We start from the raw sequence: 16,579 nt of genomic DNA, 5'->3' as shown, positions 1-16,579 counted from the left end.
GAAAGGAGTACGTACTTTTCTCCCTTTCTCACAATAGAAGAACTCGTGGGCATTCAATGAAATTGCTGAGCAGTCAGGTTAAAACGGATAGAAGGAAGTACTTCTTCACCCAAAGGGTGGTTAACATGTGGAATTCACTGCCACAGGAGCATAGCCAGCTTCAAGAGGGGGTTAGATAAAAATATGGAGCAGAGGTCCATCAGTGGCTATTAGCCACAGTGTGACGCAGAGTGTTGGACTGGATGGGCCATTGGCCTGAACCAACAGGGCTTCTCTTATGTTCTTATATTCTTATGAAGGCCTCAGCCTCCCTACCCTGTTGTTGGTCCTCCAGAGGAACTGGTTTGGCCCCTGTGTGAGACAGGATACCGGACTAGATGGACCGCTGGTCTGATCCAGCAAGGCTGTTATGTTCTTATGAAGGCCTTGACTTCTAAGCCCTATTGTTGGCTCTCCAGAGGAACTGGTTTGGCTCCTGTGTGAGACAGGATGTTGGACTAGGGCTCTGTTTATGTTCTTAGGTTTTGGCCCTTCAGAGGAACAGATTGGCTGCTGTGTGCTATGGCAGGGGTGGCCAACGGTAGCTCTCCAGATGTTTTTTTGCCTACAATTCCCATCAGCCCCAGCAATCAGCCATGCTGGCTGGGGCTGATGGGAGTTGTAGGCAAAAGACATCGGGAGAGCTACCATTGGCCACCCCTGTGCTATGAGATGCTGGGCTGAATGGACCACTGGTCTGATCCAGCATAGTTCTTGTGTTCTTATCCCCAGAAACTTGAATTGTACTCTGAAGCAAACATGAAGACATAGTCACTCTGGGGACTGGAACAGAAATTATGTGTGGCAAAAATTTGTCTTTTTCATCCTCACAGGCAGCAATGGAAAGAAACCCTTGATGCTTTCTTCGCTATCACCGTGTGGTGGAGGGAAAAGATCCATCATGAGGCCTACTCAAGTAAGGGGGTGTGATCACTGGGGAGATGGAAACAGTTTCTTCTCTGTCACAGGGCTTACCGAATCAATCCCTTTGCCCTCGGTTCTGCTCAAAGCTGGTCTTTGATTATGTGTGCAGAGGGGCCTCAACAGGGACAATAAAATACTGGCTACCAACCTCCAAGTGAGGCCAAGTCTCTCCTGGAAATCTTCACAAATCTCCAGAATACAGAGACGAGAGCAGGAGTTTTGGCATCACGATTCTGCTGAGCTCCCTCCCCAAATTTTGCCCTCTCCAAACACTTTAACAATTTCATAGGACCTTCTCTCTCATCAACTCAATCTGACTCCAGTCTTTCAACACCCCTTCCAAAATCGGCGGTTCTGGAGTGAGCAAGCTCTTTGTATTTTCCACAGTGAAGACAGAGGCAAAAAATGCAATCAGCTTCTCAGCCATTTCCCTATCCTTCAGTAATCCTTTTACCCCTTGGTCATCCAAGAACCCCACTGCCTCTCTAGCTGGTTTCCTGTTTCTAATATATTTGAAGAAATGTTTATTGTTCGTCTTTATGTTTTTTCGCAATACGCCCCTCATCGTGCCCTTTTTGCCTTACCCACCCAGCTCACACTTCAAGCAAGAGAGAGTTAAAAAGACTCTCCTCTCTGCCGAAATCAGTGTGCTTTTGTATGCTCAAATCCTTCTCTCTTCTCTTTCCACCTAAAAGTTAAGCAGAGGGGTCAAAAGAGGAAGAAGCCAGAGTGGGCATCTGGCTGGTAGCCTTCTGTGAGTGTCAGCCCTGTGTCCTCACACTGCCCCCAAGGGGAGCTGGGAAGGGGAAATCTCAGGGTCCTGATTTCCTTCTGGATGCTGCTGTTCAGGAATCATTTGAATGTCCATGTCTGAATTTATCTCATGCACCAATTTTCAATTGATGAAAGTAATTATTTTCTTCCTCCTCCTTCAGGATCCCCCAGTGTCCTTCGAGGAAGTGGCCGTGGATTTCACCCCGGGGGAGTGGGCCCTGCTGCGCCCAGCCCAGAGAGCTCTCTACAAGGAAGTCATGCTGGAGAATTATGGGAACGTGGCCTCTCTGGGTGAGGATCCTTTGCTCCTTGACTCTCTTGAGCGTGGCTAAAAGACTCTTCTTTGTTCATAGTTAGAAAGTAGCTACTTTTTTTTTTAAGATTTAAATCTTGTTTTAATAAAATAAATGCATTCTCCAAACAAATGAACACATTATGGGTAATAACAATATCAAATACGTAATTGTAAGATAAGTGACTAAGATAATCAGATTACGATTGCAGCAGATCTATGAGATATACATGATTCGGAACTTTATCCGTTAAAACCATATAATTTAACAAGGGTAACAAAATCACTGGAAAGAATTACGCTCAGCAATTCCTCTATATTGATTATAGTACAAGGTTTTTTTCCATAACAAAAAATCTCCAGATGTTATCAAACCACAAAGAAATTGATAGTGGTGATTTGCATTTCCACCTAGATGCTATAGCAGCTTTTGCTGCTGCTAGTAAAAAAATCAATTAAATTTTTTGTTAGTTTAGGTACATTGAAGAAGAAGAAAATATTGGATTTATATCCTGCCCTCCACTCCAAATCTCAGAGTCTCAGAGCAGCTCACAATCTCCTTTATCTTTGTCCCCCACAACAGACACCTTGTGAGGTGGGTGGGGCTGAGAGTACTCTCACAGCAGCTGCCCTTTCAAGGACAGAGGCTCAGAGCTGCCTACAATCTCCTTTCCCTTCCTCCCCCGCAACAGACCCCCTGTGAGGTGGGTGGGGCTGAGAGGGCTCTCACAGCAGCTGCCCTTTCAAGGACAGAGGCTCAGAGCCGCCTACAATCTCCTTTCCCTTCCTCCCCCACAACAGACCCCCTGTGAGGTGGGTGGGGCTGAGAGGGCTCTCACAGCAGCTGCCCTTTCAAGGACTGAGGCTCAGAGCGGCCTACAATCTCCTTTCCCTTCCTCCCCCACAACAGACCCCCTGTGAGGTGGGTGGGGCTGAGAGGGCTCTCACAGCAGCTGCCCTTTCAAGGACAGAGGCTCAGAGCGGCCTACAATCTCCTTTCCCTTCCTCCCCCACAACAGACACCCCGTGAGGTGGGTGGGGCTGGATAGGGCTCTCACAGCAGCTGCCCTTTCAAGGACAACCTCTGCCAGAGCTATGGCTGACCCAAGGCCATTCCAGCAGGTGCAAGTGGAGGAGTGGGGAATCAAACCCGGTTCTCCCAGATAAGAGTCCACACACTTAACCACTACACCAAACTGGCTCTAGATGCTATAGCAGCTTATGCTGCTGCTAGTAAAAATTCAATTAAAATTTTTGTTAGTTTAGGTACATTGTCATCAATCCATAAAGAAAGGGTAATTCAGGCCATTAAGGTATTTGTTTCACAGTTATGAAAGAAATTTGTTCTGTGAATCCCAACAAGTCACAATTCTATCACAAGCCCTGTTGAGGAAGGATGTGGCCAGGCCCTTTGGCTAAGTAATGCCACCCTGTCTACACGTCTGGAAAGGGTTCAAAGTTCTCCATGCACAGACGTGAGGCTCTGTCTAGTAGTCCTTGGAGCACATGAGAGGCCTTCAGAGGGGTTGCCGAGAAATATGGGGTTGGAGAAAGTGGGCAGATCCAAGAAGGGACCTTATTTCACCTGTGCTGCGATGTTGGGGGTAGGGTTGCCGATCCCCAGGTGGGGCAGGGGATCCCCCGATTTGGAGGCCCTCCCCCCGCTTCAGGGTTATCAGAAAGTGGGGGGGAGGGAAATATCTGCCGGGAACTCCATTGTTCCCGATGGAGACTTATTCCCATAGGAAATAATGGAGAATTGATCCATAGGTATCTGGGGCTCGGGGGGGGGGGCTGTTTTTTGAGGTAGATGCACGAGATTTGCAGTATAGCATCCAGTGCCTCTCCCCAAAATACCCCCCCCCAAATTCTTAAAAAGATTGGACCCGGGGGGGTCCAATTCTACGAGCCCCAAAAGAAGGTTCCCCTATCCTTCATTATTTCCAATGGAAGGAAGGCATTTCCAAAGGTGTGCAGTCCCTTTAAATGTGATGGCCAGAGCTCCCTTTGTCACACCCTGGCTCCACCCCCAATGTCTCCTGACTCCACCCCCAATGTCTCGTGGCTCCACCTCCAAAGTCCCCAGATATTTCTTGAATTGGACTTGGCCACCCTAATTGGGGGAGACATGGGTGCCTTTTCTGCTGGCTTCATAAGTTCTCAGCTGGTTCATAAGTTCTCACCTGGACTGCTGGTTCTGAGAGACTTCCAACATCCACATTGAGGATTCTTTACCAGGGCTGGCCCTGGTTTTTTTCAATTCTTTGACTGCTGTGGGCTTTTCTTTAATTATCATGCACCCAACATCTGGAAAAGGTTGCCCATTGACTTTTATCTTCAGAGAAGATCAGGCTTTGAGGCTGGAGGTTGGGCCCACACCACGATCTGGCCACTGTCTACACAAGATGGGAGGATGCCGCTCCAGTGCTTACAGGGAAGGGAGGAAAGGTGGTAGCGTGGTCTCCCACGGAGACTCATGATTTCTACTGCATTCTCTAATGCTCTGGAGCAAGGGTGGCCAAACTTGCTTAAGGTAAGAGCCACACAGACTAAGACATCAGATGTTTGAGAGCCGCAAGGAAGGAAAATGGATGAAGGGAGGGAGAGAGAGGTGGAAAGAAAACAACTTTAACATCGAATGCTTTCTCCAAGCCACCAACAGGGTGGTGGGGACTTCAAGAGCCACACATCATGTGTGAAAGAGCCACAGTTTGGCCATCCCTGCTATGGAGTGTTTTAGGTTTCCAAATGGATGCTTTGGCGGGAGCTTGAAACATAAAACTCTTAGAAATTGTTGAAAAGTTTCCTCTAAACAAACCTCTCCTATTTGGGGGGCAGAACCTGACCCTGCTGTTTTTCATGCAACAGAAAGACCTGATATGGCCCAACAGATGTGATCCAGGTGACGTTTATAGGGATAGCAGAGTGATTAGCTCATAATATTCACTGCAGCGTCAACAGCTTGTTTGGTGTAGTGGTTAAGAGTGCGGACTCTTATCTGAGAGAACCGGGTTTGATTCCCCACTCCTCCACTTGCAGCTGCTGGATGGCCTTGGGTTAGCCATAGCTATCAAAGGAGTTGTCCCTGAAAGGGCAGCTGCTGTGAGAGCCCTCTCAGCCCCACCCACCTCACAGGGTGTCTGTTGTCGGGGGAGAAGATACAGGAGCCTCTCTGAGTCTCTGATTCAGAGAGAAGGGCAGGGTATAAATTTGCAGTCTTCTACAAGCGTAAACAGATTCAAGTGGGGATTGGATAAACATACGGGGGGCAGTGAGGGACCTTCTGGAGTTCCTGATGACACCTTGCTTTTGTCCAATGTGTGTTAGTGAGTGCTGGACTAGATGGGCCATTGGCCTGCTGCAGCATGGCTTCTATTATGCTCTTAGCATCTGGGTGATTTGGAAAGGGCCAGAAGACTTGCAGCCCAGCTGTTTAAGATGCTTCCTAAATCTGACCCTCTCTTGTTCTCCAGACTCCTAAATCTGACCCTCTCTTGTTCTCCAGAAGAAGATATCAGTTGTGATGATTTTGTTTTAAAAAATGTTGTTGATAGACTGACGGATTCTTTTTATCAAGAATAGAAAGATCGCTGGGTGATCATTTCCTCTACTTGTCCAATACTCCCCCACACGTATTCTCATTCGTTGACCCCTCTATAAGGAAGTTAGGGACAAGACAATTCTCCCTATCTTAGAACTGTCTCAAGGTGCTAACAGATAAGATATCTCTGGGGAAATTGTTGATTGATGAAATACCAACAATCACTAGAGTGATGGCTAGGTTTTGCGCCCAAGAGATCAAACAGAAGAATAGTTTTAGATAATAGGAGCTTTTTCTTTTGGTGTAGGCTTTATAATGTAGACTATTACAAATGACTGCTGCTGAATACTAAAATTTTATCCACATTTTAACGCTGCTGTAGTCTATATGGACATGTATTTTAGTAGTATACCTCTGATAGATTTGTATATTTTACTTTGTAAAAAATTTTTGATAGAGTTGTGCTTTTTATCTGGTCTATGACTGTTATAATAAACCTCAGCCTTCAACCGTACTCCACCACACTCCTCTTCCTTGTCTGTTGTGCCTATGGGAGTATAGTCAAGTTGGCTTGGAGGAGCCAAACTGATGCTCACAGACGGGGGTGGAATTTTAGCAGGAGCTACATTCCCCTGACGTAGCCAATCCTCCAAAAGCTTACAGGGCTCTTAGTATGGGGCCTTCTGTAAACTCCAGGAGGATTGGCTACATCAGGGAGGTGTGGCCTAATATGCAAAGGAGCTCCTGCTAGAATTCCACCCCTGTTCTCAGAGCAGAATTATAATTTTCTGTTCTTTTTTTATGATGAAAAGGACCAGTGATGGCCAAACCTGACCTCATCTCCTGGCTGGAAGGTGAAGAGCATTTCTTATCATTCTCAGCTGAAGAGAAAGGATTGGCAGGTCAGTGGTGAGACAGCGCATTTCTTTTGCTTCTTTCCTAGGGGCTGGTGGGTTTCGGTGACCTTCCTTATCCTAAGAAGCGGTTCACCTCCAAAGAGCTGGGGAGAGGGCCAGAAAGATGCCTGTAGGGGTAGCCTGCATCGCTGCCTGAGGTGAAATTCAGTGACTTGTGGCTTCGTTTTTGAGAAGCCCTTCTGAACAGGCTGTTAATGGGGCTCCCCTTACGGAAGCACGTTCAGCCTGTGCTGAAAGCGCTGCGCTGGTTACCTATTGCTTACCGGATTCGTTTTAAGGTGCTGGTTATCACCTTTAAAGCCCTATATGGCCAGGGACTTGTACACCTTAGGGACCGCCTCTCCCCACATGTACCCCAGAAGGTACTTCGGTCAGGGTCTCAGAACCTGCTCTCGATCCCCAGCGTCAAAGAAGCCCGGCTCAAGATGACCAGATCCAGGGCCTATTTGGTTGCGGCTCCTTACTGGTGGAATGAGCTTCCGGAAGAGGTTAGGGCCCTGCGAGAGCTCACACAGTTCCGCAGGGTCTGCAAAGCGGCACTTTTTGTGTGTATATATATATATACACATGCACACACACATATTGGCCACTGTGTGACACAGAGTGTTGGACTGGATGGGCCATTGGCCTGATCCAACATGGCTTCTCTTATGTGACACACAGTGTTGGACAGGATGAGCCATTGGCCTGATCCAACATGGCTTCTCTTATGTTCTTATGTGACACAGAGTGTTGGACTGGATGGGCCATTGGCGTGATCCAACATGGCTTCTCTTATGTTCTTATGTGACACAGAGTGTTGGACTGGATGGGCCATTGGCCTGATCCAACATGGCTTCTCTTATGTGACACACAGTGTTGGACAGGATGAGCCATTGGCCTGATCCAACATGGCTTCTCTTATGTGACACACAGTGTTGGACAGGATGAGCCATTGGCCTGATCCAACATGGCTTCTCTTATGTTCTTATGTGACACAGAGTGTTGTAATGGATGGGCCATTGGCCTGATCCAACATGGCTTCTCTTATGTTCTTATGTGACTCAGAGTGTTGGACTGGATGGGCTATTGGCCTGATCCAACATGGCTTCTCTTATGTTCTTATGTGACTCAGAGTGTTGGACTGCATGGGCCATTGGCCTGATCCAACAGGGCTTCTCTTATGTTCTTCTGTGACACAGAATGTTGGACTGGATGGGCCATTAGCCTGATCCAACAGGGCTTCTCTTATGTTCTTCTGTGACACAGAATGTTGGACTGGAGGGGCCATTGGCCTGATCCAACAGGGCTTCTCTTATGTTCTTCTGTGACACAGAATGTTGGACTGGAGGGGCCATTGGCCTGATCCAGCATGGCTTCTCTTATGTTCTTATGTGACACAGAGTGTTGGACTGGATGTGCCATTGGCCTGATCCAACATGGCTTCTCTTATGTTCTTATGTGACACAGGGTGTTGGACTGGATGGGCCATTGGCCTGATCCAACATGGCTTCTCTTATGTTCTCTTCCGCCAGGGATTTCTGAGCTGAAATCTACGATGCTCGCTTTTTTATGGCAGAGGTCACCAATTTGTGTCAGCTGCCATAAAAAATATTCAAAGCCAAAGTGATTTCACAACTTCTGTATGGCATCCCAATCTGGATTGGATTTTTTGAATGTGCTATCGAACATATCCAATCCAAATTCTTGCGTAAAATTCTGGGCATGCCAAAATGTGTCCCATATGCAGTAATCTGCTTAGAAACTGGCATGTCTTTAATGGTTACTAGTGCATGGCCCATGACCTTCAAATTCTGGTGGCGCTTGCCCTACAACTCTGAACAGGGGAGCTTTATCTCTCAAATGCTCTCTGAATTGAATTTGTCAAGTTGGTCAGCACATATTGAGAGAAAAATCAAAGCAATGGGTTTATCCCTAAAACTATTGTCCATGCTGTCTTTTACCACCGCAGTCCAACAAATTAAAAACAGGTTGGTAGATACTGAGCGCCAAGACCTATATATTCTGGCTTAGAAAACTTGTTTCCCACTGAGTTTTGAGATTTCTCTTAGTACTGGGGAAATGGCCTCATATCTATCCGTCTTGCAGGTGCCACAGCAGCGTAGAGCTTTTTCCCTTGCCAGATGCAACGCCGTGCCCTCTGCCTTTCTTTATGGCAGATTTAACAAGACAGCCTGCTCAGTCAGATATTGACTCTGTACGCAAAAATGCGTGGAGTCAATTACTCGTATTCTTCTTTATTGTAATTTTTATACAGCAGGGGTGGCCAACGGTAGCTCTCCAGATGTTTTTTGCTTACAACTCCCATCAGCCCCAGCCAGCATGGCCAATGGCTGGGGCTGATGGAAGGCAAAAAACATCTGGAGAGCTGCCATTGGCCACTGCTGGTATACAGATCTTCGTCACAAGTATTTACATCCTCTTTTAGTTAGCATGGTTGATTGCTCTGATGCACTTAAGGTCTACAGACTTTTGAACGATACTTCAGCTAGTGTCACTGAGAAAGTGGCTAAGTTTCTTTATTCTGTTTTAAAGGCACGTCAGAGGATCTCGTAGAAATAGTTTTATGTTTATGCTTTGCCTGATGTAGATGTACGCAATCGTTCCATTTTATCTTTTTTTCATCCAATTTGCTCTGATATATATATCTATATATATTATGCCAATAAAGGCTAACTTGACTTGACAACAGATATTATTCCGTCTGGCCCAAACAGATACCAATTGGCCCACCTCAAATACTTTGTTGTGACCCTGGGATTTTTCTTTTAATACGACAGCCAGTATCGACTGTAATGTCAATTTGTTCTGTTACTAGATCGAAATAGCACCTGAACATCGTTTTACGATATGTTTTAGATATTTTATCTATGTTGCATTTTATTTTTATGCTTGGCTTATGGCAAAGCTGCAGTCCTGCAGTCAGAGCTCTCTGTTCACGACCTTTCGATCCCAGCGGAAGCTGGGTTCAGGTCGCCGGCTCGAGGTTGACTCAGCCTTCCATCCTTCCGAGGTCGGTCAAAGGAGGACCCAGCTTGCTGGGGGGAAAGTGTAAAAGACTGGGGAAGGCAATGGCAAACCTACCCCGTAAAAAGTCTGTTGTGAAAACGTTGTGAAAGCAGCGTCACCCCAGAGTCAGAAACGACTGGTGCTTGCACAGGGGACCTTTCCTTTCCTATATTAATACTGGTTTTTATCTTTTTTTTTTTTAACCAATTTGCTCTGATATATATATAAAATGCCGATAAAGGCTATCTTGACTTGACTTGGCAACAGATATTATGCCATCTGGCCCAAATAGATACCCACTGGCCCACCTCGAATACTCTATTGTGACCATGGGATTTTTCTTTTAATACGACAGCCAGTATTGACTGTAATGTCAATATATTCTGTTACTAGATTGCAATAGCACCTTGACCAGCAAGCAAGCCTTTGATGGTGAATTCCAAACTGCATGAGTGACCTATCAAATACACGTTATAAATTAATTCATGTGTTGCAAAAGAACCCCAACAGAAACCTTAGCTATGAATACAGCTATGACCTAACTGGAGAAACCAGGGGAAAGCTATAGCTGTATGTAATCTGACTCCTGATCTGTTGCAACGTCATTAATGCAAGATGTCAGCACACGTGGAAAGCAGAAGGTATAACCTTCCCCCTTACAACTGCATGCACTGCCCCCCCACCCCTGGGGTGCAGAGTGGTAAAGCAGCAGTACTAAAGTACTGCAGTCTGAACTCTCTGCTCACGACCCAAGTTCGATCCTGGTGGTAGCTGGGTTTCCAGGTAGCCAGCTCCAGGTTGACTCAGCCTTCCATCCTTCCGAGGTTGGTCAAAGGAGGGCCCAGCTTGCTGGGGGAAAGCGTAGAAGACCGGGGAAGACAATGGCAAACCACCCCGTAAAAAGGTCTGCTGTGAAAACGGTGTGAAAGCAGCGTCACCCTAGAGTCGGAAACGACTGATGCTTGCACAGGGGACCTTTCCTTTCCTATATTAATACTGCTTTTTATGACCTTGAATATGAGCCACCCTGAGCCTGGCTAGGCGGGGAGTGCAGGATATAAGTCTAATAAATAAATAAATAAATAAAATAAACTACTGATCCTTTAGTACAATATAAGCTATCAGAGAACCAACAAAGGCCTTTGAAAGTGTGTCTAGACACCAAGCTTTTGAATTCATGTATTCTCTGCCACAGTTAATGTAATTCATCCTCTAACGTTCCCGCTCATTTTTCACCATGTCCTGACAAGTATCTCTTTTTTCAGCCAGGGATACGCAGAGAATACAGGGAGAGACAAAAAATTACGAAAGCCTGGATGGTGGGAAGAAGCTCAGTTGGAGTGACAACGTTACTTCTCATCAAAGAACTCGTAGAGGGGAGAAACCACAGGACTGCCTGGATCGTGGCAGCAACTTTCATCAGAGGGGAAGACCGACTTCACATCAGAGAAGCCACAAAGGGAAGAAACCATATAACTACCTCAAATGCGGGGAAAGCTTCAAACAAAATGGAAGATTTATGTATTATAGGAGAATCCACACAGGACAGAAGCCAAATACATGCCTGGAGTCCTTTAGTAGCAAAGCAGGCCTTCCTTACCACGAAAGAATTCACATAGGGGAGAAGCCTTATAAATGTCTAGAGTGTGGGAAAAGCTTTCTACGGAAGGGTACTTTAAATTTCCATCAAAGTATTCACACAGGAGAGAAGCCATATAAATGCCTAGAGTGCGGGAAAGCCTTTTGTCGCAAGGTAAGTCTCACTTACCATGAAAGAAGTCATACAGGGGAGAAACCACATAAATGCTTGGAGTGTGAGAAAAGCTTTCTACAGAAGAATAATTTAATTTCCCACCAAAGAATTCACAAGGGAGAAAAGCCGTATAAATGCCTTGAGTGTGGGAAAGCTTTTAGTCGTAAGTTAACCCTCACTGACCATGGCAGCATTCACAAAGGGGAGAAACCATATAAATGTCTGGAGTGTGGGAAAGCCTTTTGTCGCAAGATAAGTCTAACTTACCATGAAAGAAGTCATACAGGGGAGAAACCATATAACTGTTTGGAGTGCGAGAAAAGCTTTCTACAGAAGAATAATTTAATTTCCCACCAAAGAATTCACAAAGGAGAAAAGCCATATCCATGCCTTGAGTGTGGGAAAGCTTTTAGTCGTAAGTTAAGCCTCACTTACCATGACAGAATTCACAAAGGGGAGAAACCATATAAATGTCTGGAGTGTGGGAAAGCCTTTTGTCGCAAGATAAGTCTCACTTACCATGAAAGAAGTCATACAGGGGAGAAACCATATAACTGTTTGGAGTGCGAGAAAAGCTTTCTACAGAAGAATAATTTAATTTCCCACCAAAGAATTCACAAAGGAGAAAAGCCATATCCATGCCTTGAGTGTGGGAAAGCTTTTAGTCGTAAGTTAAGCCTCACTTACCATGACAGAATTCACAAAGGGGAGAAACCATATAAATGTCTGGAGTGTGGGAAAGCCTTTTGTCGCAAGATAAGTCTCACTTACCATGAAAGAAGTCATACAGGGGAGAAACCATATAACTGTTTGGAGTGTGGGAAAAGCTTTCTATGGAAGTATACTTTAATTTCCCACCAAAGAATTCACAAGGGAGAAAAGCCATATCAATGCCTTGAGTGTGGGAAAGCTTTTAGTCGTAAGTTAAGCCTCACTTACCATGACAGAATTCACAAAGGGGAGAAACCATATAAATGTCTGGAGTGTGGGAAAGCCTTTTGTCACAAGATAAGTCTCACTTACCATGAAAAAAGTCATACAGGGGAGAAACCATATAACTGTTTGGAGTGTGGGAAAAGCTTTCTACGGAAAAATATTTTAATTTCCCACCAAAGAATTCACACGGGAGAAAAGCCATATCAGTGCCTTGAGTGTGGGAAAGCTTTTAGTCGTAAGTCAAGCCTCACTTACCATGGCAGCATTCACAAAGGGGAGAAACCATATAAATGTCTGGAGTGTGGGAAAGCCTTTTGTCGCAATGTAAGTCTCACTTACCATGAAAAAAGTCATACAGGGGAGAAACCATATAACTGTTTGGAGTGTGGAAAAAGCTTTCTACGGAAAAATATTTTAATTTCCCACCAAAGAATTCACACGGGAGAAAAGCCATATCAGTGCCTTGAGTGTGGGAAAGCTTTTAGTCGTAAGTCAAGCCTCACTTACCATGGCAGCATTCACAAAGGGGAGAAACCATATAAATGTCTGGAGTGTGGGAAAGCCTTTTGTCGCAAGATAAGTCTCACTTACCATGAAAAAAGTCATACAGGGGAGAAACCATATAACTGTTTGGAGTGTGGGAAAAGCTTTCGGCAGAACGGTAAGTTAACTTCCCATCGAAGAATTCACACAGGAGAGAAGCCATATAAATGTTCGGAGTGTGGAAAGTGTTTTAGTAGGAAAGGAAGCCTTACTCGCCATGAGAGAATTCATACAGTGGAGTAACCATATAAATGTCTAGAGTGTGGGGAAAGCTTTCTACGGAAGGGTTCTTTAAATTTTCATCAAAGATGTCACACAGGAGAGAAACCATACAAATTTTTGGAGTGTGAGAAGTGTTTTAGCAAAGAAGGCCTTGCTTGCCATGAGATAATTCATATAGGGGAGAAACCGTATAAATGTCTAGCGTGTGGGGAACAGCTTATAAGGAGGGGTACTTTAAATCTACATCAAAGAGTTCACACAGGAGAGAAGCCATATAAATGCATGCGTGTGGGAACGCTTTAAGTCGCAAGATAATTAGCATGTGCCATGACAGAATTTGCACGGGAGAAACTATATAAATGAGAGGGTAGGAAAAGCTTTCAACAGAATAGTATGTTAACTTTCCATCAAAAAATTCACGCAACGGAGAACCCATATAGATGCCTTCAATGTGGAAAGTGTTTTAGTAACAATGGAGGCCTTACATACCATGACAAAATTCGTACAGTGGAGAAACCACATAAATGCTGCAGTATGGGAAAAGCTTTCGAGAGAAGAATACGTTAAGATTTCATCAAAGAATTCACACGGAGAGAACCCTAATATATGCTTGCAGTGTGGAAAAGGCTTTAGTCGTAAAAGAAGCCTTACATACCATAAACAAATTCACACTGGGGAGAGACCATATACATGCCAGGAATATGGGAAAAGTTTTAAATGGAAGGATAGTCTAACTTTCCATCAAACAATTCACACAGGAGAGACCATATGAACGACTGGAGTGTGGATAAGGCTTTCAATAGAAGAATGTTAACATTCTGTCAGAGAATTCGCACAGGGGAGAAACCATATAAATGTACAGTGTGAGAGATACTTCAGTCCTAAGAGTAGACTTAGATGCCATGAAAGAATGCACATTGAGGAGAAAGTGGCATGTGGAAAGACATTCCATCAAAGAGAAGTAGACTGGGAAATGAGAAAACAGCCTGGTTTCTGTCAAGAGTGCTGTCTTACTGGTCTGTTTCAGTGGAAAAAAAAGATTCCTGTCTCGATAGCTGAAGAAGTGAGCTGTGACTCATGAAAGCTCTTACCCTGCCACAAATTTAGTTTTCCAGGTTCTACTAGCTTATGCTCTTCTTTACTAGCATAGACAGACAACATGGCTACCCACTGCATTCTCTCTCACACCTGTGGAATGCTTGTGGAGAGGCTGGGATATAAATCTAATAAAATAAATAAGAATTCTGGGGGTCTTCCTATTTATTGTGCAGGACATTCCCCCAGCTGGGAGCCCCATGAGGCAATCGTTCTGTATGTGTTGCTCTCCGTCTCGCCCATTATCTTTCCACAGATGAGCAAAGCAGTTGTAACAGTATCTTGAGAGAAGCAGTCCTGTAGACCTTGAGCCCTGAAAGGCTTTGTCAGTGATAGCCAGTGCCTTGACATAAACTGGAAAACTAAACAATCTCAAAAGGAGCAACTTAGATATGTTTCATTCTGTGCCTCACCCCAAATTCTAATCAAGCTGCAACATTCCGTACCAGCTGGAGATTCTGTCTTCAAGGGTGAACCCATGTAGAGTATATTACAGTAGACTGGCTGCCTGGTTAACTGTGGCTTTGACTTTCATTGTGTGTATTGATTCTATTCTGAGCATTACTGCCTCTGAAATTCCCTGTATTCTGAGAATAATCAAGAATTATGCTTCAATAAACTATATACTTAGTTAAATTACTGAATCTGTTTCTTACTGCTTCAGCATGGCCCATTGGGGCTAAAACAGACACAGAATCGCTGGGATCAACTAGGACTACTCCTAATGGAACCTGGGTTTTGGCCACTGTATGACAAAGAATATCAAACTGGATGAGGCATTGGCTTGATCCAACATGGCTTCTCTTTCATTCTTATTCCCTCCCTCCCCCATCTTTCAGAGGTATCTGAGAGTTCCAGAACGAAGCTTTCTCTGGCTAGCATTCAAAAAGAACTTGGTAAAAATACATAGAGGTGAAGATTGCACATGCAGGACGCCACAAGTCGGCTCCTTCATGAAACGTAGCTGGTTTCCTTTGGCAAGACTTAGAGCAGGGGGTGGGGGGTCGGACTCATTTCTTATGAGGGCCAAATCTGACATGGGGCCGGGTCGTGGTTGTCATAAAATGTAGTGCCAGGTGGCAGAGATACAAAGGACACAGACAAACACAAGTAAATTTAAAAAAAAAAAAGATTAAAAAATAAGGACTTATTGGTCTTAAAGGTGTTTTCTTTGTATTTCTCTCATGGGATCCAGGGAGCTGGGGAAAGAAAGCTTTCCTTCCTTCCCCAGGGGACCAGGAAGGGAAGGAGCTTCAGCCAATAGAAGAAAGAGGCTTGGCTCAGTAGCTCTGCTGTGCGATTGAGAGAGCCTGGCAAAGCAAGCTATCCCCCCCCTTCCTCCCCAAGGGAGGAGCCTCAGCGAATGGAGAAAATAGAGGTTTTGCTCTGTAGCTCTGGTGCGATTGAGCGAGCCTGGCAAAGCTGGGATGCAGGATGGAAGCAAGAGAGGGAGAAGGAAGCAGATGACAGTTGGTTGATCAGGGATCTGATAGGAGCCCTCTGAGGGACTGATTCGGCGTTCGGGCTGCGTGTTTGATACCCCTGACTTAGCGTCTGGTCCTTGAAGAATGCTTCACATCAGACCAAGTCACATCGCCTGATACCTACTTCTGCCTCCAAATGCCTCAAGAGGATGGTGTCATCTACCGTATCCAAAACTGCAGGCGGATCTAGGAGTAGCAAGAAAGCAGCGTGACACTTTCTACCACCACCATGCCTCATATGGTGCAACAACTGGGATAGTGCTGTGCAGAGCGGAATGCCACCCCCTCTCTTCCACAAGACCTGTTGCTGTCCGAAGTTAGCTCAGCCATGTTCAACAGTCACTTTTCTGCACCCCTTGTCTTCTCTGCCTTTAAGATAGGTTTGGTGTAGACTAGTGTGCGGACTCTTATCTGGGAGAACCGGGTTTGATTCCCCACTCCTCCACTTGCAGCTGCTGGAATGGCCTTGGGTCAGCCATAGCTCTCGCAATTTCATTCATTTTTCATTTCATTTTATTCGATTTATAGCCCACCCTCCCCACCGAAGCGGTTCAGGGCGGCTCACAACACAAAAATTCTAACATAGGATTAGGTTTTAAAATACATAAAATTACACAATTTAAACAATAAAACAGTAAAACAATAAAACAAGCAAAGCAGAGCAAAGCAATGTAATTTACCAAAGTATATACTTTGGTAAATTACTATACTACAAAGTACTATACTATACTTGAGAGTTGTCCTTGAAAGGGCAGCTTCTGTGAGAGCCCTCTCAGCCCCACCCACCTCACAGGGTGTCTGTTGTGGAGGGAGAAGATATAGGAGATTGTCTCCTATGAGCAAATGTGGTCTCCATTATTCCCTATGGGCAGGTGTGCTTTCTCTATGGGCTGGCATGTATAGTCTATGGGCAGGCGCTGTTCCGAGTTTTAGTACGTCCCCTCAGGGGGGGGTCTTTCACCTGTCAGATGAGGGGGCGGGCGCAGGAGAGTTCCCCAGCCATCCTGGGCTACTGGGTGAGTGGGAATCTTCTGTTGGAGGGGGTGGGGG

General features: G+C 45.2%; 1 protein-coding gene across 8 annotated transcripts in view; it reads left to right on the top strand.

Annotated features, from left to right (window-relative positions):
- The window catches only part of LOC132571063 (zinc finger protein 883-like), a 661,721-nt gene that overhangs the window by 375,575 nt on the left and 269,567 nt on the right, over positions 1–16,579 (top strand). The window contains exons 2-5 of one of the 8 annotated variants that reach the window (XM_060237704.1): positions 873–955; positions 1,899–2,028; positions 6,383–6,472; positions 10,762–12,989. The exons of 6 other annotated variants lie outside the window; for them this stretch is intronic. In XM_060237704.1, the coding sequence (XP_060093687.1) occupies positions 896–955; positions 1,899–2,028; positions 6,383–6,472; positions 10,762–12,971 (2,490 nt within the window). In that variant the 5' untranslated portion in view covers positions 873–895 and the 3' untranslated portion in view covers positions 12,972–12,989. Of the gene's footprint in view, positions 1–856; positions 956–1,898; positions 2,029–6,382; positions 6,473–10,761; positions 12,990–16,579 lie in introns of those variants that run through there. One more of the 8 variants, XM_060237715.1, reaches the window with a different exon arrangement.

This window comes from Heteronotia binoei, chromosome 5, assembly GCF_032191835.1.
Source record: "Heteronotia binoei isolate CCM8104 ecotype False Entrance Well chromosome 5, APGP_CSIRO_Hbin_v1, whole genome shotgun sequence".
Lineage (NCBI taxonomy): Eukaryota > Metazoa > Chordata > Lepidosauria > Squamata > Gekkonidae > Heteronotia > Heteronotia binoei.
This window is presented reverse-complemented; position numbering and strand designations above follow the sequence as displayed.